The sequence below is a fragment of the Dendronephthya gigantea genome, unplaced genomic scaffold (assembly GCF_004324835.1).
Source record: "Dendronephthya gigantea isolate DGI-Jeju-01 unplaced genomic scaffold, DenGig_1.0 000081F, whole genome shotgun sequence".
Classification (NCBI taxonomy): domain Eukaryota; kingdom Metazoa; phylum Cnidaria; class Anthozoa; order Malacalcyonacea; family Nephtheidae; genus Dendronephthya; species Dendronephthya gigantea.
The window spans coordinates 433310-460638 of NW_021163091.1; the positions used below are offsets into that span (position 1 = coordinate 433310).

Genomic DNA, 27329 nt, shown 5'->3' on the forward strand with positions numbered 1-27329 from the left:
TCCCTATGAACGATCTCGGTTCTAAAGTCACTAATGCTGTCGAAGCCTTGTATTTAAATCCATACTAAAGTTGGCAACTCTCAGCAGCAACTCAACTTCGCTATCGGTCCAAATAAAAGCTTCTTGCTTGTTAGCAATTAAGAAGTCTTAGAAGACGAAGCCATATGGAGATTATAGGATTATAGGATTATAGGATTTTATATAATAACGTAAAGAATTCAAGCAATTTCATTGGTCGAGAGCCATGATCTATAAGAGGACAGACGCACGGAATGACGTCACAGCAATTTTCTTTTTACCGGTTTAATTTTGGATTTTTTTCAGTTTTATTATATAAAACAAATAGATTACAATGAACCGTTGTCTGTTCAGTTATAGATACACGGTATGACGCCATATGTGATAAGAACAAAAGAGTGACCACTCGCCCCGGCGGCTCGTGGCCACTTTTTTTGTTCTTATCACATATGACGTCATACCGTGTATCTATAACTGAACAGACAACGGTTCATTGTAATCTATTTGTTAAATAGACACTGATAAGGAGATTATAGGAAAATCCGCACGCGGAAAATGCCGCAAATATTAAATACTGCAGGCGCGCGTTTTTGAGCGTTTATAGGCCCACACTGTCACACACACTGGACGTGATTCGCTAACGCGAAGCGAATTTTTCATTTTCAGAAGCAAATTAATTCAATTCACAAAGAAAATTTTGAGAGATATAGGTACCAGACCAGTCAAAATGCACTATCATTCAGTAATTAGTATGAATATCACAGCATTGTTAGAATTAGCAAATTTTGAAAACTGAAAAATTCAGGGCAAATCCCGTCCGGTGTGTGTCGGCCTTTAGTGTGGACGATCGAAAACGCTTGGAAAACAGTAGTGTGGACGCAAAGCGATCGATGCGTTTTCAATCACATGAAAACGGAGATATTTGATAACGCATAAAGCTGGTTTTCCACTAGCGATAATTTTCGGGCGAAGCGAGTTTATTCTTTTGTATTTGAGCAATTTGTTCCAGATGGTTGCAGTTGAGAGATCTGGAACACAAGTAAATTGTCGATTCGCGCGAAAAATATCGCTAGTGGAAAGCCGGCTTTAGTGTGGACGAGGTTCTAATTGCATCACCCGGTTTTCCACAGGGCGAATTTATTTGCGCGAATAAAAAGTAGGAAGCGATTCTACTTTTTCGCGGCGAATTTTTTCGCAGACCAATCACATCACCGAATTTCAGATATCGTTTCGCGTCGTGCGAATAAATTCGCCTGGTGGTAAACGGGCTCAAGCTGTTAACATTTTACACGCCATTGCGTTGCATTTTTTGGTCAAAAAGCGTCTGACGTATTTTAGATAATTTTAAATCTAAATAATTCCAAGAAGGCTCAGCTGAACCCCTTGAGCTGCACCCACACTCTCCCCCGGATATTCTCTGCTCGATACAGGCGCAAATATATCACACCAGCTCAAGGGCGTGCTTGCTAAACATTGAAATCCTTTGAGCTGAATATACCATCATCAACGGTTTATTCATCTCAATACTGAAACCACTGAAAAGACAAAACACTCAGTAGGCAGCATTCACTACCCAATGAGTTAATCTGTATCGTGGCGTGACCCGAGTACGAACGGAAGCTTGACCTCTTAGCTGTCAAGGCCTTTGCAGTTTGCATCATAGCCTATAGGTGTCTAGTTATAGCAAGACGTACTGTACCTTACTGCTAGCTGTGTTGGTCTCTAGACTCTGCGATTTTCGTACTATGTATGGCTTGTTGTTTATTTTGCTGTTCCAAATTACATACCTCGACGCACGGACTGACCCTGAAGTCAATTTTAATGTGGTAGGTATGGCGGTTCCGTATAAATAATAAATTATACCTGATCGGCGACCCGAAGAAATTTTTATTGTATGTAGAAGATGTAAATATTACAACAGTTGTAACATAAATGCAAAACGTTTTTGTGAGATTAATTATTTCGGTATTAATCTACTCGATGCAAATTTGTATCGGAATATGTACGTATTCTTAGTACTTCGATCATACGATACATTTATGAATAAATTCAATATGTACTTTGCCCTGATGGTGTCAGGCGATTTTTGCGCTAGGACATATGGGTAATCAACGACAGTGCAAAGAACTGTTCACTAATCACTAATCACTAATAATTACTAAAGCTCAGTTCACACTACACCGAATTTATAAGTACAGCAAAGCTAAAATTGGAACCCATATTTTATAAGAGAGGTCTGAGTGTAACTACAGTGTATTAGAGAGTGTTTGTTTTTGACAGTTCCCTTATTGGAAAATTAACACTCCTTTTCTCCGTTCTAATTCATTTTATGAGATTTTTATTGATGCTTGGTAGATTATTATTACATATAAACTATTACCCATAAAACTGTTAATTCACATTCTAGAAAGTCTTAAATTTAATTATAAGAACTATGCATAGGTAATTAGATGTACCAATCATGTTATCACATTAGTACCAATCAAGCTTTGTGTCCACTGCAGTTTTTTACTAATTTGTATAATATTTTGCAGCCTCAAATGATTGAATATTGGGGCTACCCTGCAGAAGAACACAAGGTGCAAACTCTTGATGGCTACATATTAAAGATTCATCGCATTCCACATGGAAAGAATGAAAAATATTCAAGTAGCAACAAACCAGTTGTCTTCCTACAGCATGGCCTGTTGTGTTCATCCAGTAACTGGGTATCAAATCTCCCCAGTGAATCACTAGGTTACCTCTTGGCTGATGCAGGTTTTGATGTGTGGTTGGGTAATGTACGTGGAAATACTTATGGTTTAGAACATGTTACTCTAAAACCTGATCAAACAGAATTCTGGGACTTCAGGTATGTGGATCGAGTGCATTAGGTCATGTTAAACTCTGGTTATCAAGTCTTAATTCCCATATGTATAAGAACATGCAGGAAATCAAGACATCAAAATTAAGCTATTTCAATTTTGCATTGCATGGTGATGTTCTATTATACATTTCAGCTGGGATAAAATGGCACTTTATGACTTACCAGCAATGATTGACTATGTGTTAAATACTACAAAAATGGCATCACTTGGTTACATTGGACACTCTCAAGGGACCATGATGGCATTTGCTGGTTTGTCTGTGTATAAAGAACTGGCAGGCAAAGTCAATGTTCTAATTGCACTTGGTCCTGTTGCCACAGTTGGAAATATAACAAGTCCTATAAGATACCTTGCACCTTTTTCTAAAGATGTAGAGGTAAGGGTAATTTGGTTTAGGTAAAACCTTTGCCTCATGCCCCAGCTAATATAAACATAAACTAACCAAGCTTCCTAAATGTCTGACAACATATGTGTAATACACATCGTAACATTGTTTGACCCCATTATGCAATGTGATTACTGCATAGAAAATAGCCTTGATATACTACTTTAAGCCAAATAGTTCTGAACATGCGGTATTTAAAGCATTCGCCACTCACCGGTGTATCATTTTCGTTGCACTCTAGTGCTTCAGCTAGCATATTCCCCCTTTTGCTAGCAGTGCTTCTGCTAGCATATTCACGTTTTTCTTATAGACAGGGTTTGTTCATAGAATTATATAAAAATTCTTGCTGGAATTCCGCGAAAATACGTGCCGACTGCCGAAATCCACGCGGATGATTTCTGCGCCAAAACAGGAAATTCAGCGGAAACTGAAACAAAAATAATATTCACCTCATCAAACTAGTTAAAATTTCTTTATATAACAAAACTAAAAACTTCTTCACTTGGTCACCAACTATAAAATTGTCGTACGTCAATTTAAACGTTAGATCATATGTATAATATAGTGTGTCTACTACATGGAGGGTGTCCCAAAAATTAATTATTTGACTATTAAAATCAGATATTTAGTGTAGTTTCATTTAGGGGGATTTTTGATAGCGTCTAAAACAAACAGCGAACGAAGATGCGTCAAACCACCGATTCAACTTACCGCTAATTCGACTATTCGAGTACGAACATAGTAGGTAGCCCAGAAATCTGTTTGTATTCAGTCTTCGACTACAATGTTTACGCGCGCAGTCAGCTTCTACTGTCTGTACTAATTACTTACTGTATTATATTGATATAATTTATGCGAAATTGCCTTACTAACTTTCATCTTGCTATGTTATTTGACCGATCGGGAAATTATTATTATTCCGCATTGAATTATTTAGTTTACCTAAACTGTCTGGAGACGTCTTAAAAATTTCAGAATCAAATGAATTTTCTCTTGAGCATTTATTTGTGCCTTTTTCACTCAGAATTTTTCTGTTTTTCATCTCGTAATGGATCGCCGGTAACGCCGGTCTATTACTGGTAAGTGCCGGTCCATTACGGGAAAGTAATGGACCGCTGAAAATTCTCCTCAGCCAATCACTGAGCTCCATTTCACCGGAAGTGACGCTTGCCATATAATAAACAGCCAATAAATCGTTTTGAATTTGTTTAATTTTTTTAATGATTTCAAAATGAATATAATAAAGTGGAAATTGCACTTCGTGTCGTGCAATTTTGGTGTGAAATCACGTGAATTGTAATCACGCGTTTGATTTCACACCAAATTGCACTTCACGCAGTGCAATTACCATTATTAATAACACTAAAAGTATACTAAGTTGAAAACAAACTCACTTTGAAACTGGAATTATTGAAAAGTTTTAAAAAATGGGCGCAGTCAGACCTTCAGAAATTCAGGTCGCAACTAAAAAGCCTCTGTCTGATATTTCACAGTACAGACCTCTGACGCTCGTTCAATAATCAGTTAATATTTTTTTTTACTTTTAACGGATTTCTTCGGTAGAACAAGTATTGAACCAACCCCCCTCGATTATCGCATCTAGTTTCGGGCCCACGTAGAATCGTGGGACCAGTTGTTTAAAAGGCTAGTTAACTTTTAACTGTAGTTAAGGACAGAATTGGCCAATCAGAGTCGTGTATTTCTGAGCTAACTAGGATTTAACTATGCAAAATATAGTTAAAGAATTTTATACAACCAGCCCTTGGAATTCAGTGATTCGTGCAATATTGCCGGATCAAGTTATAGCTTGTGCCTACAATACCAGTTCTTAGTCTTAACCGTTAAGCATGATTTGTTTCGTTATTATCTCATTTAGTAATGCCTTAACGAATTTTGGCGTTTTATTTCAGTTGCGATATCAAATAAGCCACAAGCTTACCTGCAGGTTCTATTCCAGCCGGAGGCCGGTTGTATAAACATTTTACATGAATTATATTGTTAAATCCTTGTTATCTCAGAAATCACGACTCTGATTGGCCAATTGTGGCTGGCTAGGTTTAATGAAAATTCAACCTGACCCCAAATGTCTATATATTTTTCGTGCGGAAAAACCAGTTATAGTTTGTTTTGTTAAAACCAATGTATTTTATGTAAAACATAATAAATATTATGATTTTTTAACTTTGCTTTTCAGAATAATTTTTTTGCCAATATAAAAACTAATAAAATTATAAGTTACATTACTGAGGCCGGGGAATCATTTTTAGCGGTTAAAGTCAGCCGCGTTGATTTTTTTTATTCATCAATCTTTCTTTTAAGTTTCTTTGCAAGTTTATTGGAGCATGTGGGTTTGACTTCTTGCCATCTGATGCTTTCATGAAATTTCTCGCCACGTTTCTTTGTGGTCATAAAGAATTCGAAGATATTATCTGCGAAAATGTGATGTTTTTGTTATGTGGTTATGATGCTGCTCAGTTAAATAAGGTACTTTTTTTTCCTTTTAAAGGGTTTTTCTCGATGTAGTTTAAGAAAGTGAAATGCGAATGGTCCTAAATTTTATTTTTATAATTTTTTTTTAAGACTCGTCTTCCGGTCTATATTTCCCACACTCCTGCGGGAACGTCAGTAAAGAACATTATTCATTATGGTCAGGTATGCAGTAATTCCATTACTTTATGTTATATAATTGGAATGTGTAATTTACGACACAAATGCAGGCAGAGAATATTTTAGGGCAGAAATTTACTTGCAATGAGCATTGCTTTGCAAACAAAGATACAGAGTTTGCAAGAGCGTCTCTTTTTCGTTCATTACCTATAAATTCAAATGAATGCAAGTGAAGATATGCTATTACTTGGTCACAGTAGTTTTGATTGAAAGAGTTTACCAGATATTAGGGTGTGCTAGTAGATTGGAAACAACTAACTTAAGCTAGACAGAACGTCTTTATTAATCAAGTTTTACTATATTTTATAGATGGTCGAATCTGGGAAATTTCAAAGGTTCAACTATTACAATAAAAAGGACAATTTGGATCATTATAACATGGTATTTTTCATACAATTTTTGTAATGTGGCAGTACCTATATCTGATCACTGCTTGCATGGGTTACTCGTGTAGAAGCCGTGACCGCTTAATTACAGGGGTGTATCTTTATGTATTTTGTTGATAACATACCATAGTAACAATCGCTTTCAAAAGAAACATTCAGCATAAGACGAATACACAAATTCATTGTATAGCTTTTCAAGATTCTGATTGGTTGACGAGTCCGTAAAAACCCATATCCGGACCATGTCCGTATATTCCGTATCTGGACCGCTATCCCGGATATCTCATGTAGTTCAGCCATATAATTAACAGATTATTGACCTCGCTTGTTCGATCTGTTCTGTGAAATATCACACCGAGGTTTTTTGCATGAACCTCGCTCCTTCGTCGCTTGGTCCATGCTAAAAAGCCTCAGTCTCGGTCAATAAACAGTTAATACATCCCCGCACAATTAAGCTTTTTGTTATGGCCACATAACTCGTTGAACTATTTGAGGTTAGTTCCGAACAGTTAATCGCTGGATCGGAAAGCTTAGTTATTATTGAAAAATACAAAGGAATCATTGAAGAAATTAACATGGATTTTTGTTTTCGCTAGACTGAACCACCTGTATTTAACGCGTCCCATGTTTCTGTACCGACTGTACTATATTACGGCGAGCATGACTGGTTGGCTGACCCACGCGATGTAGCTTTACTGGCCAAAGCCCTACCAAACGTTATTTACAGTCAAGAGATACCGAAGTGGGAACATCTTGATTTCATATGGGGTCTTGATGCAAGTAGATTGGTCTACAAACCTCTTTTGAAATATTTGAATGAGTATGCTATGTTGGAGATTATGGCATAAAATGTTCCGAATCAATGAAAATACTGTAGCTATCTATATATCAATGAGTCTGAAATGTCGGCCAGTATATTTTTATAATTTTAGATCACATAATGTTACAATTTATGGCTGCACGATTTTTATTGTCTTTAGAAAAACAGTTGAAATTCTTCATAGTCAAGTTGACCGGGGCCAAGGCCCATATGCAGACCGACCGAACACGATTAGCTTGGCTTGCCCAAGACGTCAGTATCTTCATTGCTTGGAACATCTATTGCGAACTCAAAATTGGGGGTTCATTTTGACGTATTAAATTGGTGTTAATCCAAAATGAGTATCTACGAGTAATTTCGAAAAAATCTATTTTAAAGAAACAAGGGGGAATTTCGTTTTGAACTGATCGGCAGGCTAATCCAATTAGAATGCCAAAATATATAATACTTTATGTAAGATGGTAAATGGTAAATAATGTATCTTTTTATCGGAAGTAGCCAATATTTATGCATTCTGATTGGTTACAGAAATGTAAACATAATGTCTGATTGGTCTAAAACGAAATTCCTCCTTGTTTTTTAAAGAATATTATATTAGATGGAGAATGCAATTAGTAATGAGAATAATTCGTGACTGAAAGTGCCTGATAATCACGCTTTATGAATGCAACCTAAAGTTATGTTTAAAGGAAACAAACTTAAAAGTTGTGCTGCATAAGATTATGTTGACTGCCCTTCGCAATCTATAGTTCTTATTCACAATTACAAGTCGTCGCGTTTTCTATCTGTGCCCGACGCATTAAAAATGGTAGCTGCATGCATCAGTCGGCGTGCTCTTAATTCGTTCGGTACATGAGAAACGCGATGATGTAATTATTAAATTTTAGATAATGAAAGAAATGAGTATATTAATATATTTAATTAGAGAAGGAAGGAAAGAAGTACATATTAAATATATTTAATAGAAGTGCAGTCTTGTCTTTCATTTATCTATTAAGATCAGTGAATGTGTGACCAGAACTAGTAGAAAAACACAATCCATACGAATGGTTGTCAGGGTCGTCGCCAGAAGATTTTAACTTTATAATATAGATACGCGAAGTTCATTTCAGGAGCGTAGGAAGGTATTGAGGATTGGGGGACAGAGCAAGCTACGAGCACCACCATGGTTGGCGCCTCGTTAGAATTTTTTTTATATTTGATTGCTCTAGATACGGAAAATGATCATTTTAGAACACAAGTATACATGTGTTACTGTCTGTTTCAATTTCAAATTTCAAAGTTTGAATTTCAAATAATTTTCTTTTAATTAAAGTACCGTTTTGTTATCGGGCTTGAAAGATACGCCCCCCTACATATATTTAGAGAGCTTTAGAATTGACTACGACTCCCACTACCGCCACGAGATTCGTCACATTGACGTGATATTCGTGATACTTCATACTGACGCAGCACCCCTGCTTTCTACGCCCTTGGGCTTGGTTCATTCGACCCTTTGCGTGGTCGTTAGTCATGCATTACCCAACAGAGGCCGGTTGTATCAAGCCCGTTCAGCTTTAACGGTGGTTAAGTTTAAAATAGAAAGCAAGTCTATCGTTTTATTCAACAAACGAACTAAATTTTTTTAACCTTCATATACAAAGATACTGTTTACAACTACAAATCCAGTGTATATTATTCAAGTTGACTCATTCAAGAGAGACTTAAGCTAAACGGGCTTGATACAACCCGCCCCAGGAGAGCAAAGGGTAAGTTTAGGCAGGCCGGAGTGACGCAGGTTTTGATACGATCGCTTTTATATATAGAATTATCATAATAGCCCTGAACAAATATGCACTCCCCTGTTTATTAGTGAGACGCAGTGAACTCTGTAAAGAATGGAACGATAGCTGACGCGGTTAAGAATAGGATCATCTGGCCGCCGCCACCATGCAGTGCCAGCCCAATCGTCTGCGACCATGAGGAGAAAAACTATAAATGAATTGTTTTAAATTCCAGATTTGAAAAAAACTTTTAGCCAAAAAGGCTTCATGCCAACCAGTGACTTTAAAACTCATAATTAAAACTATTTTACAGCATTTATGTTCGACAGCAGTTGCCCAGGAGAAGATACCACCAATATTTTATGCCCAGGGGTTGTTGAAAAATCAAGCTAAAACATGTCGACATGAGCATAAGCGTTTTTTCTGATAGTTGGGCGTTGTTCAGATTGGCAAACATTTTAGGGAGTGAGTTGTCTTTTATCAAATTTATGGTACAACATACCATACAAACGCCATACAAAATTTTTTTAATGAATATTCATTTTATCCATTGAAGAGACTCAAATTACCATTCTGGTCTCGTGCGAACCACTCTGGTCTATTTAATCGAACTTTGCCTTTCCCAATACTCGGAAACCATCTACCCTCTTAATGCCAAAGAAAACATCACACGGTAGATGTTAAAAATATGGGCGTGATTTAATTGTTAAGTTGATATCGAATGGTGCATTTATTTACACAACTTAAGTATAGAGGTATTTACAACAAATACAAATGAATAATTTATAAAATGTGACAATAAATTTATATACAATGTAGCTTAAAGCCGAGATTATCAAAAACATCTACAAGCTTTACAAGTGTATAGGCCAATATGTTTAAGACAAAACAAAAGTAAAATATACTTAAGCAGTTGATTGGATAATTGGATTAAACTAGGCATGACTGGGGCAGGTTGTAAGAAAGCTAAATTGCGCGATTCAACGCCACCCTTCACGCATGTAATTTCAAAGCCTTTTAAATCTTAATAAACCTTAAAATTTAGTTCCAGTGGTTCTGTTCCAACAGCGTTTTACAACGGTTAAGATCACTATCCGGTGGATAGCGTCAAATCCAGCTTTTAACAACCGGCCCCGGACAATTTAAAAATAATTCCTATAGTTTGAAGCGAAGGTTTTTCTAAATCGTGCAGAAATTTACTAAACTAAACCGTCGTTAATTAATTCAAAAATTTGCGCAGTTAGTGAAACTTATTGAAAAGTTTGCGAAACTATTGAGACATTGTCAAATACAACTTATTACGACCACCTAGGTGGAGCTTTGTTCAAACTTCCACTCTTGATCTTAGGAGTGCATGTCGAGTCACAAAATAATAAAGGAAGCTGTCTGACATAAGTTACTACAGTATGGAAAATGAATGCTGCTGTACAAGATTAAGAAGTTGATCTCATTCTGAAAACCAGGGAACTGAATCCAGAGAACTGAATGCAGAGAAACCCACGATTACGAAAGAGATGACAAATGTAAATTTTGCCATAATATCTACTGCCAGTTGAATATTGTTTAGTGGTAAAAAACAAATTGACGTATTTTCGGAGTACACATTTAAACAGGAATTTATGCTTTGTTGTATTCTAATTCAACAGCGTTGTGTGTTTTCGTGCTATTTTAGCATTCTGAAAAATGTGCATCCGACATTCTTTCCGTAATGATAGAATACGAAAGTACAGACATAAAACAGGTTTTGCATGGTTGATGTCTTTTGGTTAATGTCAGGTTTGGTCATGTCTTTCAATTTAAGCCAAGGTGGAACGTCATCTTCGAAACAGAAATTTCCTAGAAAGCATGTTAATATGGAGAAACCATGTGTATATTACGCATGACGCAACCACCGTCTAGACTCTCATATAAACAGACCCGCATATATATTGCAGTGTTGATAGTTAATGCTAAACATGTACTTTTTCTAGAAGTTTCTGATTTCTGGATTAGGTGTGCTATATAACAGGTTACAATATTAGAGACAGAAGCATTAGAAAATGTTTTCTGGTGCCATAAAAGGCCTCGCTTATAGATTTTGTGGTGATTTGCAATTGGCTTTGAATCTCGAATTCAATCAAAAATGCAATATTAGGACACAATGCATATGTCCAGTTTGTGAAGCATCTACGCATCTCGCACTCTTCTAACTATATAGATCGTTTGCACCTGACGACATATCAACCAAATTGCCTGAAAATGATTGTAACGATGATAAGGTGGTTGTCTTTTGGTGATGTGTTGGTTATGTCTTAATTGATCTTTATTAGAACACCAAAGTAAATATTAAGAGGTTTTTTTTGGTAAAAATGCTATTAAATTCGTTAACGGTTTACTAAGAAAAGCAATTTGGTTTCATATTTTTGTAAAGGTGTGAACTATTCAATTGGTAAATAGTATTGAAAACATGTCTTTTTTATATGCAATACAATGTCTGATTTCAAGAGGCAAAATCTAAAAGAAATATATGCAATAATGGCCACAAAATATTCTTTCTTGACTTTTGTATTTTGTGCAAAAGGAAACATAATATATAAACCACAAGATCGTATATTTTTTATCATGTTTTAAAGCAATAGGGATTGATGCATGGTCTTCTCATTACACTGTCTGATTCGGTCACCGCATGCAGGCTGGAAACGATCTATATAAGTTCCAAGTGCTTTTTGAGAAGACAGACAAGTATGTTTATAAATTAAAGAACAGTAACTTATTCGCGGTTAGATATTCGCTCTGCTCTGCATTTCTATATAACGGATTTTGTATGGCTTCAAAACGATAACCCTTCAAAGAATCAATGTTTGGTGGCCGTGGACTGGCTCTTAACTAAAATAAATGGCAGGCTATCTGTAACCAGAGACGTTTTTAGTTGAAACGAGTTGTTCCACGCGGGTAAACACACAGCCAAATACGAAATATACCCTTACACACAAATTTCACCACCAAATTTTGGCTAAAGGTAAGCGTATAGACGCGTATTTATCTTGAGACAGCCTTTCTTTTATTTTAGTTTTATGCGGTTAATGCCCGCAATGTGTAATTTTTCTGGAAATAAATAATTTGACAATGCCATTTAATATTGGATGTCCATGCATGATAACAAAAATGATGCGGCCATATTCATTTTCGTCGTTTTTTCCTGTGACTCAACCTGCGATAAAATGAGGGATGCAGTTGGGCTTTTACGTCATTGGGCAGGCAACGAATTGGAAGAGATTTCCGATAGGACGTCTCAATTTCATCGAATGGCACCCACTCATCTGGCAGACTGAAAGGAGAAATTCGTGCATGATGAACAAAGCGTAAAATATAAAGCCTTGTTTCACATGATACGCTTAAAAATTTAGGAAAGCAACTATTGAAATTATATATTTATAAATGCATGATATATAGAACAAATGGTGCAAAAGGTAAGGTTTAAGACAACACGTCATCATTGGGGGAGAGCTCCACTAAACCGCAGATGTTAATTGAAATGCAGGAGAACTATAAGTAGGACGTGGAGTCTGTAGTTTTCCACGTAAAAAACAGCGCATGCAGACAGCGTCTAGAACTCTCTCATATATAGGGTTCTCTTAATATCAGCCGTTGTCGTGGCGTTGAGTTCTACACTGTTAATTTTGAGGTGCTAAAATAGCACCAGCGTAGGTGCCAAATCAACACATTGCAGTGGTGTTAAATAGAAAGTGCTATTTTGACACCAATTTCGGTGCTAATTTAACACCACCAAATCTGACATTACGCTAAAAGTGCCAATATGACACCTTATAATTTCAGCACCTTTGCAAGGTGCTGAAATAGCACCTATTTCGCAGACGGAAAGTGCTAAAATAACGCCAGATTGAGGGTTAAAGTATGGGGTGTCAAAATAACACTAAATGGCGGTAGAGAATTTTCGACTTTATTACAAAGTCATCTTCAGACAGAATGGATAGGGAAAGAGCGGTTATTTAAGTTATTGGAAAATAAATCTGTATTTTCGAATCAATGTTTTAGAACAGGAAATTCCTGTGCGTTTTCGCACAACTATTCATCTGAGTGATCTGACGACATGGAAAAAAACCAATAGAGACGAATACTAGACAAATGGTACATCGATAGTGATGCATTGTCCTTTTCATTTCATCAAACTGTGTTATTCCGTGCTATATTTTCGGACTGCTTATGTATTGATTGCTACAAAGTATTTATTTCGCAATCGCCTGATATGTATGTCCATATAAGGAACAAAATATAACACGTGATCAGCGCCTGTATGCAAATTGCCAAATTTTGAGCGCGTCGTTTGAAAACTCTTTTGAATCGTATTTCATACTGCCGTGTTAAAGACGTTTTGAGCGTATTTCTTAACTATTTTGGTACTTCTAAATATGCTGAACAGCAACGGACTCACATAAGGAAATATCAAGACAATTGGCTATGATATTATCTCAGAAATATCTTGGTAAGTTGAATTGAATTGAATTTGATCGAGTACGGAGGTCCACGTTCGCTCAAACGGCCAAATCGCCAAACAAACAAATGTGTGTTATTTATTATTATAGAGAAGCCAAATGAATTCTACTTATAATACTGCGATGATCTCTTTAGCAATCTGGGTCAAAGAAAATATCATTGCAATAATAGGTATCTATTCATGTTTATTTTACCGTGATTTTATGAAGCATCTGCGCTAAGCTCTTATATTGATGTAATTTAACGATATTTTATCCTATATTAGCAGTTGACAATTTGTGTCCTATTTGATACATTTGATGTTAGAGAATGTTTTTTGTTTCATGGAATATATGTGCCTATATAATATGTCTTTTGATAACATTATTGAGACATAAAATCTCCTACAGGTTACCTGAAAGTACTATCTAATAGCCTGCTGAAAAATTTGAATTCAACTTGTATTCTAACAAATACTGTCAGTCATTCAATTGCCCAGCCATTGATTGTGTTCTATAGTGAGGTTGAATTGTGGACTGATACATTTATCAACTATAAATAAATCTACAATACCTATGATTAATTATAATTCTTGTCTATTTTAAGTTTTCACCAAGATTGAATGAAGGCCTCAAATGTGGCAGATTAAGGGGAAACTGTAATTCTAATGATATGACAAGGGTATGAAGGGATATTTACTGTCAACAATGAAAGTGTATACAATTAATGTATCCAACCATGGAAGAAAAATAAAATATTTCATCTATGAAAATTTAGAAATATCCCTTCCTTGCTGACTCAATTGTGGTTGTGGAACAGTAAGTGATAACCTTGTTGTTGTAATCTTTATGATTATCTGTGTTTGCCAAACTTGGTTTCTGTCGACCATCTTAGATTTTGTATTTTGTGTGGTTTGTATTTTGAAAATATTCCTGAAAATCCTAATCCTGATTTTAAAATGTTCCTGAACTAGAGTATAGTTGAATAGTTGGGAGTAGGAAATTGAATCTGGTTGTAGGCATGCTATCAAAAAATACAGTATAACACCTCTATTATACGTATATACCCTTTATTAAATGGATCTGACTTGTTAAACATTCATTCTGATACAGGGTTCATGGACCATAACAAGGCCAAGGGTAGAAACAATTTTTGAAGAATATCCTGCACTTCAGCTTATATTACAGAGGTAAGTTTGCTTTTAGTTTACAGCATTCATGTTGATAGAAGGTACCTGTTGGATTGATGTCAAGTGCTCTATTTCAACACTTTGCCATAATTCTTGTTAACAAACAATCCAAACAGATAATTGACTGTCAAATTTCTTTGTTCGACATAATACCCTACCCCTAACCCTAAGTTTGACAAAACTCTGTGGGCTGATTTTGTTTTTTAGACACTTTTAAAGTCCTCTTTAAAAATATTTGTTATTTATTATACGTTGTTGATTCCATAGATCAGGACCCAAGGCTAATTCGTTCAGAAGACCTTTCAGATGTTCAAACTTTGATGATTGCGGTGGAGGGGCAAATGTTAACTTATCAAAGAACAGACTCAACTTCATTTTATCTACTAAACATGGAGTACATTGCTGGTGTGGCAAATGTGTGTGCATTCTTGGAAACTGCTCTCGTCGGGAAGCCTTAGGACAAAAACTTTTGAAGGACGTTAAGTACCGTAAACATTTTAAAAATTCTTGTAGCTACGTAGATTTTCCAGTCACAGCATATGAAGAAATAAATATTTTTTAATCGCATTTGGTCTACTTCGTATGATTATAGCTTATGCTATTTAGTCGCTCCATTGCTAGCGCTAAAAGTGCAAAAACTAATCCACACAAACTTCAGGTGTTAGATTAACACCAAAAGTAGGCGTCAAACTAGCACCAAAGATCGTGCTAATTTGACACCTTATTTCGCGGTGTCAATTTAGCACCCGATATGGTGTTATTCTGTACCTTTTTATTTGACACCTTTTTTGGTGTCAATATGACACCGCAAAATTAACAGTGTACAGTACATGTAGTTATACGACATAAGTCAGGGAAACGTAACTTTTCTTCAAATGCAGTCTTAGAAGGGTCTGTGAAGCGTTTTGGCCATGTTACGCGAATTTTCATATTCCAGAGACATACATATAGAAAGTTTGACATAATAGCTACAATATTTCCAAACATTTTGAACGATAGTGCATAACTGATCCGTATTGCAATTCATCCGACCTATGGCTTTCAATAACATCTGCGTGGAAAATGCATTAATACATATTAATATACATTTTCCAAGCATGCATGCGTGTTATCAGGGTCGAAGCGGGAATATGTGTATTGCAGAATCATTCAGCCAAGCTGAACGAATCAGCATCAACAACATCGCCACCGCAATCAAACTATTACACAATAAAATGAACTGATTCACTGATTCGTATAGGTTGGTTTATTTCGACGAAGATTAGACAACGAGCATTTTGCCAACTAGCAAAGTCAGGAGAATACTTCGATGAAAACAAAGCTTATAGGAAGGTGCTAAAGTAGACGTGGGATGTGAAAATAAAGTGATTTTAGGACAAATACTAAAACTCCACGGTAAGTTTAATAATAATTTGATAAATATGAATATTTCAAATTCATGCATGCAAATTACAACTGCGTGGTATACAGGAATTGTAAAGGGTAATTCTACTGAAATATGCATGACCTGCAACCATCATGGACAATTGGGGGAAAGTAAACAGTTAGTTTATACATTACATTGATTCTGGTATCCAATGAAGTAATATCTCCTTTTCACCCTTCTTGCTTACTCTTTTACCAAAAGGCTGGAAGAAAAAAAAAAAAGCTAAGTTGTTTTAACACATATACAAAATTGAATGATTTATATCCATCGCGAAAAGGGATTCAGTTTGAGGAGTACAGTAATCGACAGCGTCTGTATTAGGGAGGGAAGTTCAGAAAAGTTTTATATAGAGACGTGAGCGAAACGATTCGCATTTCCGGAAGGCTGGTATTTAAGAAGTGTTTGTATCGAACAGGACGCCTGTCCAAGACAGGCTTTTTCTTAAGGCCTCTTCGCACATTCAATTTTGTCGGATCCAATTCACTTGAAGTATGGAATAAAGTCTGTTATTGATAAAGTAGTGCTGCATTGGCTTAAAATTATCTGCTGCCCATATACATTGTAAGTAATTAGACTATTAAAATCTATCAAAAGTGAATCGGATCCGAGAAAACAAGCGAACAAGCAAGTGAACGCCGAATATTGAGTATCAATCGATCCTCCCAACGAGCATTAATCAATAAACGAGAATGGCCTTGAATGCAGAACAAGTGGAATTTCAATTTATATTTAGCAACGGTTATGCACCATTTGGAAAAACGGACAGCTTATGGCAATATTTCATTTCACTTCCCATGAGCCCATGTCTATAATCTCTCAGAACTAAGAACGGGGCAGATTTCAACTTGCACAATTACCTCAGCAATAAAATGTATGCTGGATCCATCGATTCCGATGGATTCCGTATCTGTTCCAATCATACTTGTCAACCGCGATTTGATGCTGTCCACTGTGTGTTGGTCAACAAAATCTTCAACTTTCCCTAAAACAATAAATTGCCACTAAGATCAGATAAAATCTAGATCGCTTACAATCTAGACAGTAAAAAATCTTATCTTATATTATAAAAATCGTTGTGACTACATGTAATTGCCATGGATTATATACCTGTTTGCCGTGAACTTATTAACTTCCATCTAAAATCTTTACAGTTGTACATGTCAAAAATGAAAAATGCAATTGATCTTACTATAAACATGACGTGCATTGCATTATTAACAAATCCCAGCGGGGAATGTCTTACAAGCATTAATAAGGTTACGTCGTCAAATTGAGGTTTCAGATTTTGGTTCGATGAACCCCGTTAGAAAAATGAATTCAATTGCAACAGCAATGGCTTGATTTTCTGGAGAATTTGGACTCAATTAGTCTGTCCTTAAAAGAGCTAATCTATTTAATTAGGATCAAGAAATTTAATTACATGCAGTGGTTAAGAAAATTTGTTTGCACTCATTTCTTCTGATCAGTGATTAACACGTTTGTTCTACTACAACTAAATAATGTAACTGGTTGATGTGATAATAGAAAATTTGAATTAAACGTAGAAGTAACAAAGGATTTGAATATACTCATAAAATGCCTGGCAGTGTCGTAAACTAGCGAACCACATTTGTCATTATAGCCGAATTCATATTAGAGCCGGATAACTCGTCTTTGACTGGAAATTCGTTTGATGTGAATCCGGTCACAGGCGGGTTTCTCGTCCGAATTTTCCCGTCTAAACATGCAGACGGATAAGCTGGACAAGAATCCCGTCTGGACGAGAAATTTGTTTAGAGTTCGAATTTAGACGGATAAATCAGACAAGTTTCTCAAATATATCAACACGGTCAAGAACGGAACAACGCTAAGAGAAAGTACAAACAAAATGATTATCGTACAAATGTATACGTTATCATTTAAGCATTACCCGATCCATGACATACGTATAAACGTATCCACCATCCCTATTTATATTGAGACGGGTTGCAATCAATGTAGGTTAGGAACTGCTAGTCTGGGTTATATACGTTAGTGACAACTATCATTTCTCTGATACTGTAGGGTACCATAGGAAATTAAGTTTTGTGCATGGTTAAGGCATGCTGTAGGCTCCAAAACTCGGCAGTATAGTTGAGGTATTCTCACATTAAGGAGCTAAAGGTCTACAAGCGAAGAACAACGTCTACAAACCAGAGTAAAGTTCAGAGTTACTGAGAAAACGTCTTCGAACCACGCTCACGTTCACGGTTCACGTTCTAAGTCTTATATCGTCAATTTCGGGTTAAAATATATATACAGATTATTTACGAGTTTATGATCTATTATTTTCGTCGCCAATGGCAAAAGAGTATCTACCTATCCTACGTGCGTTTGGACTGTTTCCCCGCCTCAATTGTGCTCACACGTAAGTCTTATACCATATTGGGATAACTGGTTGCCTTTGATGGTGTTAGAGCTTACAATCAACTTTCCCGTCGAAGATGAATTTCCCGTCCCTAATTGGAATTCGGCTATTTTTCTATTACATTGAATGTGTTCATTTTTTGTCAAACATACTCAATGGGGAATACAAATCTTATACCCCACAGAAACTGGAAAACTATAACGAAACTTACCATGCGTGCCAGGTTTTTTGTATCGTATGTATTTTAAGCGTTTCCGTCTCAATTGTTTTTTACTTGGCGAATCATCCTTTCCGACATTGTTATTTACATTCCTCTTTGACTGACGTGCATTATCCTGGAAATGGCACGGAACATGCCGAGCAAGACCGGTTTGTGTTGAAAACGACATGGAGCACCCTTCAAAGATACATTTGAATGGTTTCACCCCAATGTGTGATTCTAAGTGTTTCGTGAGCCAGCTCATTGAACAACTTGGTCGGTTGAAAACTTTACAGTCCTGCCATAGGCAGACAAATACGTCACATGACTTCATTGGGTCAACATGGTTCTCTTGAGCGTGACTAGCAAGCTCAAGCACCTCGCAAGCAGTGAAATCACAATCCATCCATTTACATGAAAAACCTTCGGATTTTTTGCCATCATGTTGTAACCTAAAAATACAAACCTATATATGTTAACCAAATACAAACCTAAATATATATATATATGTTTTTAGTGGAAATACTTAACTCCGAAAGTGGAAATACTTAAATCTGAACGTTGTGCTAAAATGAAGAATAGGCATTTTTACCTTATAGAACCATATATCAGTTGTTTTTCTATTTTTTAAACATTTATCCAATTCCTATAGTCAAAATTTCCACACCTGATAGCAATTTTCAGTTGTTTTAACTGATATGCTGCCAAATGTTTGAGGTTAATATTTTGTTTATAATCAATAAAGAGAGGAAAAAAATGTGCCAGTTTAACTTAGATTATGGCAGAGTTAGATTATGGCAGAGTTAGATTATGGCAGAGTTCAGATACAGTATGTGCACCTATGTTGCTACATAATAGGAAATTTTTGGTCAGACAAATTTTGAATTTAATCAAGTAAAATATCAAGTTGGCAAGTGTATTGCAAACGTTTCAAATAGACAAAACACTTCTCGACATTTCGACCTGAGGGCCTTCGTCGGGAGAGTTAGTATGAAAATAAATAGAGGAGAATACATGTTTTGTATGGGGGCAAAACACATGATAAAAATGGGCCAATAGAAAACAAAAAATCAAAACAAATTGGAATACACTACATTGCCTGCAAAGAGGCACCTTATTGTGGGCTAAGAATAGCCCGCAATGAGGGAAGCCTAATCAGCAACGAAAACATATTACAACCAGCTTTGATGTAAACAAAGGAATGGTAGTCGTATTACTATGGGTGAAGTAGCATTAAATGAAAGAGAGTCTTTCATTTATGCCAGAGGGATGGAGAGTGCCAAGACTGTGGATGAGTCGCATTTCTTGTTGTTTACGGCAATCGTCAGTACCGGAAATGGGGCAGAGGGCTCTAATTTTCATGTCATGTGAGCCCTCATACAAAACATGTATTCTCCCCTGTTTATTTTCATACTAACTCTCCTGATGAAGGCTCTCAGGTCAAAACGTCGAGAAGTGTTTTGTCTATTTAGGCAGTTGTTATACCACATTTGATGCTAAGTTGTTTGAAGACGCTGCCACACTGCTCCTTGGTTATATTGAAACTTATATAGTAAGCATGCATTAATTATCATTAAAGGGATTTATTGCGATTGATATTTTACTTGTAAAAATTGTAGTGACCCAGGCACAAAGAAATCTGTTGGTTTTGAGTATAATGGTGTTTGTAGTTTTCCTGGCTGGATGACAATGGTCAATTTATACATTTTTAGTAGCAGCGATGGTAAATCAGAATGCATAATATACAATAAAATAATAAAATAAAATATTTCACTACGTTTAGTATACACACTGCAATTTATCAGTTCAAAGTTCAAACTTCTTAAAAAATACTCCATTGTAAAATGTAACTAAAATTATTTTTGTGTGTGGGACGACATCAGATAATGGAATGTGTGACAGATTCCCTGTGCAGTATAAATTGTATTTAAATGGTGGCTAGACAATGCTGCAGTCAAACCAAGTCACAATTTCTTTAACTAAACTTATATTATGAAATGACACAAAACTCAAATCAGTCTTATTATTTTACCGAGTATCATTATAGCTAATGTTTCCATCATTAAATACAAAAATAATATAAAGCTAGTTAAGGTAATTGCCCGTTCAATTTTGCTGCATTTACCATGCCGCATTAAGTAAACGGTTTAAATCGAAGTTTCGAACGATTAAAACAGTACAAATCTTACAGACAAAGAAAAAACTTCAATGTTATCTGTATTTTGCAGTCGACGGCGGCTAAAGTTTATACTTTATAAATGTGTATTTTTGTACCAAAATTCAAATTACACTTTCAAAACACTTTTTTGAAGTTAAGCAAAGGTGTAATGCCTTTCACGGTTTATGCGTTTGCATAAAAAGTGAAATTTAAACAAATAACGGCATACAAAGCTGAAAAGTATACAATACGGCTCATCTTGTCGCGAACAAATACGAATAAACAAAGTAAACACTTTAACATTTATAAGTTTTGCAGATTATGAATTATTCCCTTACACGGCTTTGTCTTGACCGTCTGTTCTTTGCTAACTGTCATGCTTCTATATCTTGTTCTTTTCGTTTTACTTCCTTTGCACAAGTTTATGAACGTTTTACAAAATGTTTACGAAATGACAGTTAATATAAATTGCTGCGCTCTCATTGAATACAAACTTTCTGTCTTAGCCAATCAGAATGTTCGTTGATTACCAGACGTTACTCGCGCATGCGCATAACTTAAAACCACCAACGTCGACGTCCATGACAAAGAATTGGACAACTTTGGATTCGCCTATGTCTACCGGGTGTATTCCTAATCTCGAGCGGAATTAGTACCCTCGCAGGCGCTCCGCGCCCGCTCGGGATGAAAATAGTCACAATCTGCATTCATACTTAAAGTTGCTTATTAAAGCATCCCAAATTTAGCAATTGTTTAGTAATTTTGTATATATGTTCATATCATGCACTATGCAAGAGTTGATACTATTTTTCATGGTTAGTACAAAAGCATACAAATTTGCTAATTTTAGACAAATGTATTTTCCACATTTGCAACTTTTCATCTCAGGTCACATAATTTTGAAAAACTATTCTGATATTTAATGTGTGTATTATAATGAAGAATTTAATACACAGAACTTAAAGACAGGAGTGTCGTGTGGGCAATTAAACATGAACTGTTCAATTTGACCCAGTGAAAGAGAGAATGGTGCATCTACATTGACAATATATACCTTGTTAGTCAGATAAGCCTGGACATGCCCTGAACACATGCTTCTATAGAGATATGTTCTGGAAAGTCGTAGTTCTGGTGCAAAAAGCTTGTGTAAAATGAGTGCAGATGCATGAAATCTTTTGTAAGTGTGCAAAAATAATGAATAAAAAATGAAGTGCATATATATAATCGCAGCAACAAGGGGGCAACTTGGACTTGATCATCTGTTTGTTCTCTAACAAAATGATTGTTAGGTATATTTAGGCATCTAATATATGCAAGTTTTCTCAACAAAAATATTGGGTGCAGCTGTGCCTAACTGTGCAGTTTGTAATATGGTAACTTCAGTGGTGTTATTTGATAGGCATTCTTTAGATTAAGGCATCATATCCTATCTACATTAACCATTTATTCCCGTTTCTCCACCTTATTTTTAAATGCTTTAATTTGGCAACACACAAAGCTGCGCAGATAACATTTTAAATGGAATAAGAAGCGAATAATCAAACAAAGAAAATTCCGAATAAAACACACCAACCTAAGCAGAATGCTATGCGAATCACATTCAATTTATTTATTCTAGAAGTCTCTACTCGATGTTCCACTCACAACAAAATATAAACTTACTTATAGAATATTCGCGTTTTGTGTATTTTACCTACTTTCAGAATGTAAACACAAAACATGTCACATTGTTATATACGCATATTTTATGCAAAAAATTCCAAAATATCTTACCTATTTTCGCCTTTCATTTCGTTTTTTGAACTATCTAAATTCGGTACGGTCATGCTTTTATTTCTAACTGGTGATGCACGTAAAGACGATGCCCTTATGCCTTCACGAATGGGACTAGCTTTTCCTGAGTTTATGTGACTGTAAAATCCATTCAATTTAGTTGATAGATGCCCATTTTGTTGGTCCTTTTCACGAAAGCAGGTGGAGATTGTACTATTATTGTCTAGTATAACTCCATTCTTATGCTTTCCTTTCATTTTAACGCCAACATAGAAATTCTTTTCCCTATTTTCTACTATACTATCAACTACATTATTCTCAGCCGCCATATTGTATGTCGATTCACGTGTTCTAAGTCACGTGATAAGACCCTGGGGAAGAGGTGTTACTAACGAACACCGTGTTCATTGGGTTGGCTAAATAGCAAATAGCTTAATGGTTTTACATAGAGAGCCCAATCTTTCACATTTTAATGAATTTATTTCAGTATTAAAAAATACATAAATCCAAAATTGTCTTGATAAGCAAAGAGGAGTGCTATTACTTTTAAAATGTCAATGACAATGTGGTGCAATTTCAAATGTAATTGCGCTATACTTAACATCCGTCTATGTCATTAACGAGTAATAGGTCTAATAGTGAGTTTCTAGTACAATTGCGAAAAAGTACTTTAGCGGCATTAGGCTATTAGCGCTGTCAGCACTCGTCCTTTAGACTCACTTGCGTATGTTTACCCCATTGAAATTCAAAACTATATTGTTACGGTATAGGCACAGACGCACAGTAGTGTCTGTACTAGTCCAGTGGCCAGGTATGAGGAAATTATTATGCTATATGTATGACATCATACTACACCCCATTAGTACAGCCCAACAGTAGTAGCCTGTTGGGCTACTACTCATGTATAGATGTAATCAATGGATAATATAAATCTAAATCTAACCTTTAGTATGATTTTCTACATTCTTAGTTGTGGAAGTTGTTATACATATGATCATGTACTGTCCACATATCTTAATATTGCTGTACTTCTCAGTTCTCAGACTTCAAGAAAAATTTGAACGTTGGAAAAGTTTGAGTTGCACCCATTGGCTGGGCCTCCCTTTTTTATTGCTGTGAAAATCATGATGACTATCAGTGCTGTTTAATTTAACCACTACTGGAAATCTGGAATCTGGAAACAAAGTATATATCAACAGTATTTTAGCTGCGTGACGATGTTTGCCTGTGTTGACGAACTCTACATGAGTACATGTTAACGAACTGTACATCTAGATTTTGGTAATTCATGGGTAATAAACGGTCTGTTTGCTTGTGGTATAGAAAGGTGACAGACTACATGCAAAAACCTTAGAATCATCAGACTCAACCAACTACTCCAGCTACAAATACATAGGCGCAAAAAAATTTTGAAAATCAAGAAATTCGGGCAAAGTTCAGCCGAAACTTCTGGCAAACTGAAAGCTAAATTACATGGCTAAAATTTTTAAAACCAAATTTTGTAATATATATATAACATATTTGTATACTATTTCGCTATTTTTGTTACACTTTCTTAAAAGCACATCCGCCGCTTTGCCAAATCTGGTAAAAGTTATAATTCGGGCACATTGTATAAATGAAAACTTCGGGCGATTTTTTTTTGCCCCTCAAACTAAGTTGCGCCCGTACGCCTATGTACAAGTATAAGCAGACAAAGATTTAGGAATATAGATACAGTAAACTAATACTCCCGAACCATGATTACGTCCAAAATATATTTTTGGCCTGGACACCTCCGTGTAAAATGGTAATTTTTCTGAATTATTTTCATTTCAGACATCTGAGGGTAAAGGGAAAGTTCAGTCTCCTCTATGAATGTGCAAAAACTTCCTAACCGGTCCTAACAACGGTACGCCCTAAGCAGTGAGCTATATATAGAGAGAGAGAGTTCACGGAGCTATTAGAGGACAGTGAGCTTTCTCTCTCTATATCAGAGAGCGAGAGTTCACTGGCCCCCTTAGGCCTGTTTCAAACGTCGCATTTTGCATGTGTCGAATACAATTCTAATTAGATTCGACCCTAAAACAATAATCCGACCGTCATTTCAAATGTCGCATTTCGCATGTGCTGAATTCAATTAGCGGCAGTCCGCTTGGGCGCATATCATGACGTAAATGACGTAAATAAATAAATAAAGCAATGGCGCAATATGGCGCCAAATTCAAATAAGTGTACCAAAATATTAATATTAAATAATATAATACATCGGGCAAGGCAGAGGCGAAAGACATTCGAAGCAGCTTTGCACTTTTTAATAAGTCGTAGACAAAAGCTATTAAAAATATGTGCTGTGGTAGTTCTCCTTTTATCCGCACGAAATTCAGCTACAACCGTGAAGCGTTCATGTCGGAGATTTCAACGAAATCCAGGTTGGTGGAATATTGTGTGGCAAACATACTCTGATGCTCGGTTTAAAAAAACCTTCAGAGTGTCAAGAGGTACATTTTCTTTTATTCTTGGGCGCATACGTACTAAATTGGAAAGGAAATCTTTAACAGAGGAGCCTGTTGAGCCGGCTTTGCGACTGGCTATCTGTCTCTATCGCCTTGGCCGTGGGACATATTACTACACTATCTCAGAACTTTGTGGTCTTGGATTGTCAACAGTTGCAACAATTACCCGAGAAGTATCTGAAGCTATTGTTGAGATACTATGGGAAGACAGTGTCAACAAGCATATGCCAAACTCAGAGGAGACCTTTCGGGAAAAAATCTTGGATATGGAAGAAATGTGGCAATTTCCATGTTGTTGGGCTGCAGTTGATGGTTGCCATATCCCTATTAAGTGTCCTCCAGGTGGAATGCAAGCTTGCAAAGAGTACCATAACTTTAAGAACTTTTACTCTATTGTCCTCATGGCATTGGTTGACTCACATTATCGATTCATTTGGGGAGCTGTGGCTACCCAGGAAACTCACACGACTCAATAATTCTACAGTCAACTGAGCTTTGGTCAAATATCGAAGAGGGCGATGGTCTACCATCGATAGGAAAAAAAGTGGGCACACAAACTGTGCCTCCTCTTATTGTTGGTGATTCAGCATTCCCACTCGCACCATGGCTGATGAAACCCTACACCAATGCTGTTTTATCACCCGAACAGAGATACTTTAATTATCGGCTAAGTCGTGCTCGGATGGTCACAGAGGGGGCATATGGCCAGTTAAAGGGAAGATGGCGTGTGCTTCTTCGGAAATGTGAGAGCGACAGCAAGAATGTTCGCATATTTGCACTTGCCTGTATGGTACTCCACAATATTTGTATCAATCTGGGTGATACAATGCCAAAAAAGTTGGACCTTACCATTGACCCTACTACCAGTGAGAAGAGGGATAGAGAAAAAATTCGGGAAATACTGCAAATGACCAATTGTTCCAAAGTAAACAATTCATCGCCTCTGGCGGAAAAGATTAGAATGGCATTGGTTGAAAAACTTTGGCTTGAAAAAGAGACTGGATTTATTCGAACATAATTGAACGTTGTTCTTGTTTATTCTGTTAAAAGGAATTTAAGAGTTTTTGCTGAAGTCAAAAGTGATGCATTATATATATCCCCAACATTACCTTATGAGGGGACACTTCACGTTAATTTCAACTTTGAAGTGTTTGCAACAGTAACTTTGAATTTAAAAAATTACAGTAGGAAGAAATGCTCAAATGAGCAAAATGAATGGGAAAAGATGTTTCATTGAATATGCGCTGTTGATATGGTATCAGAGTTTAAGTGTAAGGTTACTCTTGCTAATAATTAATATACAAATTTATATACTCTAGTAAGTGTGTTTGAAAAAATTTCTTTCTCTGCATAAGGTAATATTTATGCATCAGTATTGACTTGGGCAAAAACCCTAGTAAAATGTTTGTATTAATCTGTTCTTTTTACCAAAAAATGCAAAATGTTAATAATAAATATTTATGTTCAAAAATATTGTTCTGGTTTGTCATAGACTGTAATTCAATATAGTCTAGATTTTCCATATGGGAACTCTTGAATACAAATGTTTTCATCAGAGCTAGTGCCTTCACATATTACATGCACATTGGCTTAACTACCTCTGCTGCAAACAAAATCTAAATGTTTGTCCAATTCTTCCTTCTGACATCTATTATAATATTTCTTACAGTTATTTTTAAAGATTGTACATTTGGAAACAAAACAGCAACAATTCTAAATCCCTATTGTACAATACTTAGCCTACTTGGTCACACTTGGGGACTGAACCCATTTCCAGGATGATATACAAAGCTTGAGGGTTGGCCAATGGTTGGCATGTTATACATAGGACTCTCAGTACTTTGATTACTAAAATATTGCTGAGGGCTACTCCAATTTTGATGTGGTCCTCCATGGACAGAACCAAAACTCATACCTGAGATATCATGTGGTGGAACAAGATTAACCTGGTTACTGTTAGTTGGTGTAGAAGTATGTTTTAACATTAATTCCACCAACTGAAGCTCATGCTTTCTTGCCTTGTCTGCTTCTTCTTGCATAAATGTAATTAGCTCCTTTGCTGGATCTTTTTCAACAATTTGCTTAAGCAATTCAACAGCTTCAGTTACTTGATTTTTCTTTGGGAGCTTTATTTTCTTTTGAGGAACAAAGTCATCAAAGGTTTTTGCAATCTCTTCCTCTTCACTAAGATCATTAAGTGCAGAAGGTTCAACTGCCATACCGGGTTGACATGAGTCACGTGTTTTCACAAGTGGAAAAAGCAAGTCAAACCATTTTCCAAATCCTTTTTCATCTTGGAAGCGTTGGATTCCAGTGGCAGTTTT

General features: G+C 36.1%; 2 protein-coding genes, 1 long non-coding RNA gene and 1 pseudogene across 5 annotated transcripts; 3 read left to right on the plus strand and 1 right to left on the minus strand.

Moving 5' to 3' along the window:
- The first annotated feature begins 1661 nt into the window (after positions 1–1661).
- On the plus strand, positions 1662–8072 carry LOC114532863 (lysosomal acid lipase/cholesteryl ester hydrolase-like). Its single transcript, XM_028554460.1, has 7 exons — positions 1662–1844; positions 2553–2869; positions 3018–3261; positions 5590–5754; positions 5851–5922; positions 6247–6318; positions 6920–8072. The coding sequence occupies exons 1-7, from the start codon at positions 1764–1766 to the stop codon at positions 7169–7171; spliced, it is 1203 nt and encodes a 400-aa protein (XP_028410261.1). The 5' UTR covers positions 1662–1763; the 3' UTR covers positions 7172–8072.
- A 1533-nt stretch (positions 8073–9605) lies between these two features.
- On the minus strand, positions 9606–22669 carry LOC114532850 (zinc finger protein aebp2-like). Its single transcript, XM_028554450.1, has 5 exons — positions 22511–22669; positions 18592–19031; positions 16852–16976; positions 16129–16196; positions 9606–12213 (listed from the first exon to the last, which is right to left on the minus strand). Exons 1-5 carry the CDS (start codon positions 22561–22563, stop codon positions 12066–12068), a joined length of 834 nt encoding a protein of 277 aa, XP_028410251.1. The 5' UTR covers positions 22564–22669; the 3' UTR covers positions 9606–12065.
- LOC114532852 lies at positions 12559–15399 on the plus strand. 3 transcript variants are annotated; one of them, XR_003687984.1, is made up of 6 exons: positions 12559–13389; positions 13490–13571; positions 13986–14060; positions 14157–14197; positions 14492–14568; positions 14836–15399. It is a non-coding gene; the product is annotated as an uncharacterized LOC114532852 (long non-coding RNA). The 3 variants fall into 3 exon arrangements; XR_003687983.1 differs by having other exon boundaries at positions 12559–13571; XR_003687985.1 differs by lacking the exon at positions 13986–14060 and having other exon boundaries at positions 12559–13571.
- Positions 22670–24520: 1851 nt separating the features above from the next.
- Positions 24521–26038, plus strand: LOC114532866 (annotated as a pseudogene).
- Positions 26039–27329: the final 1291 nt, after the last annotated feature.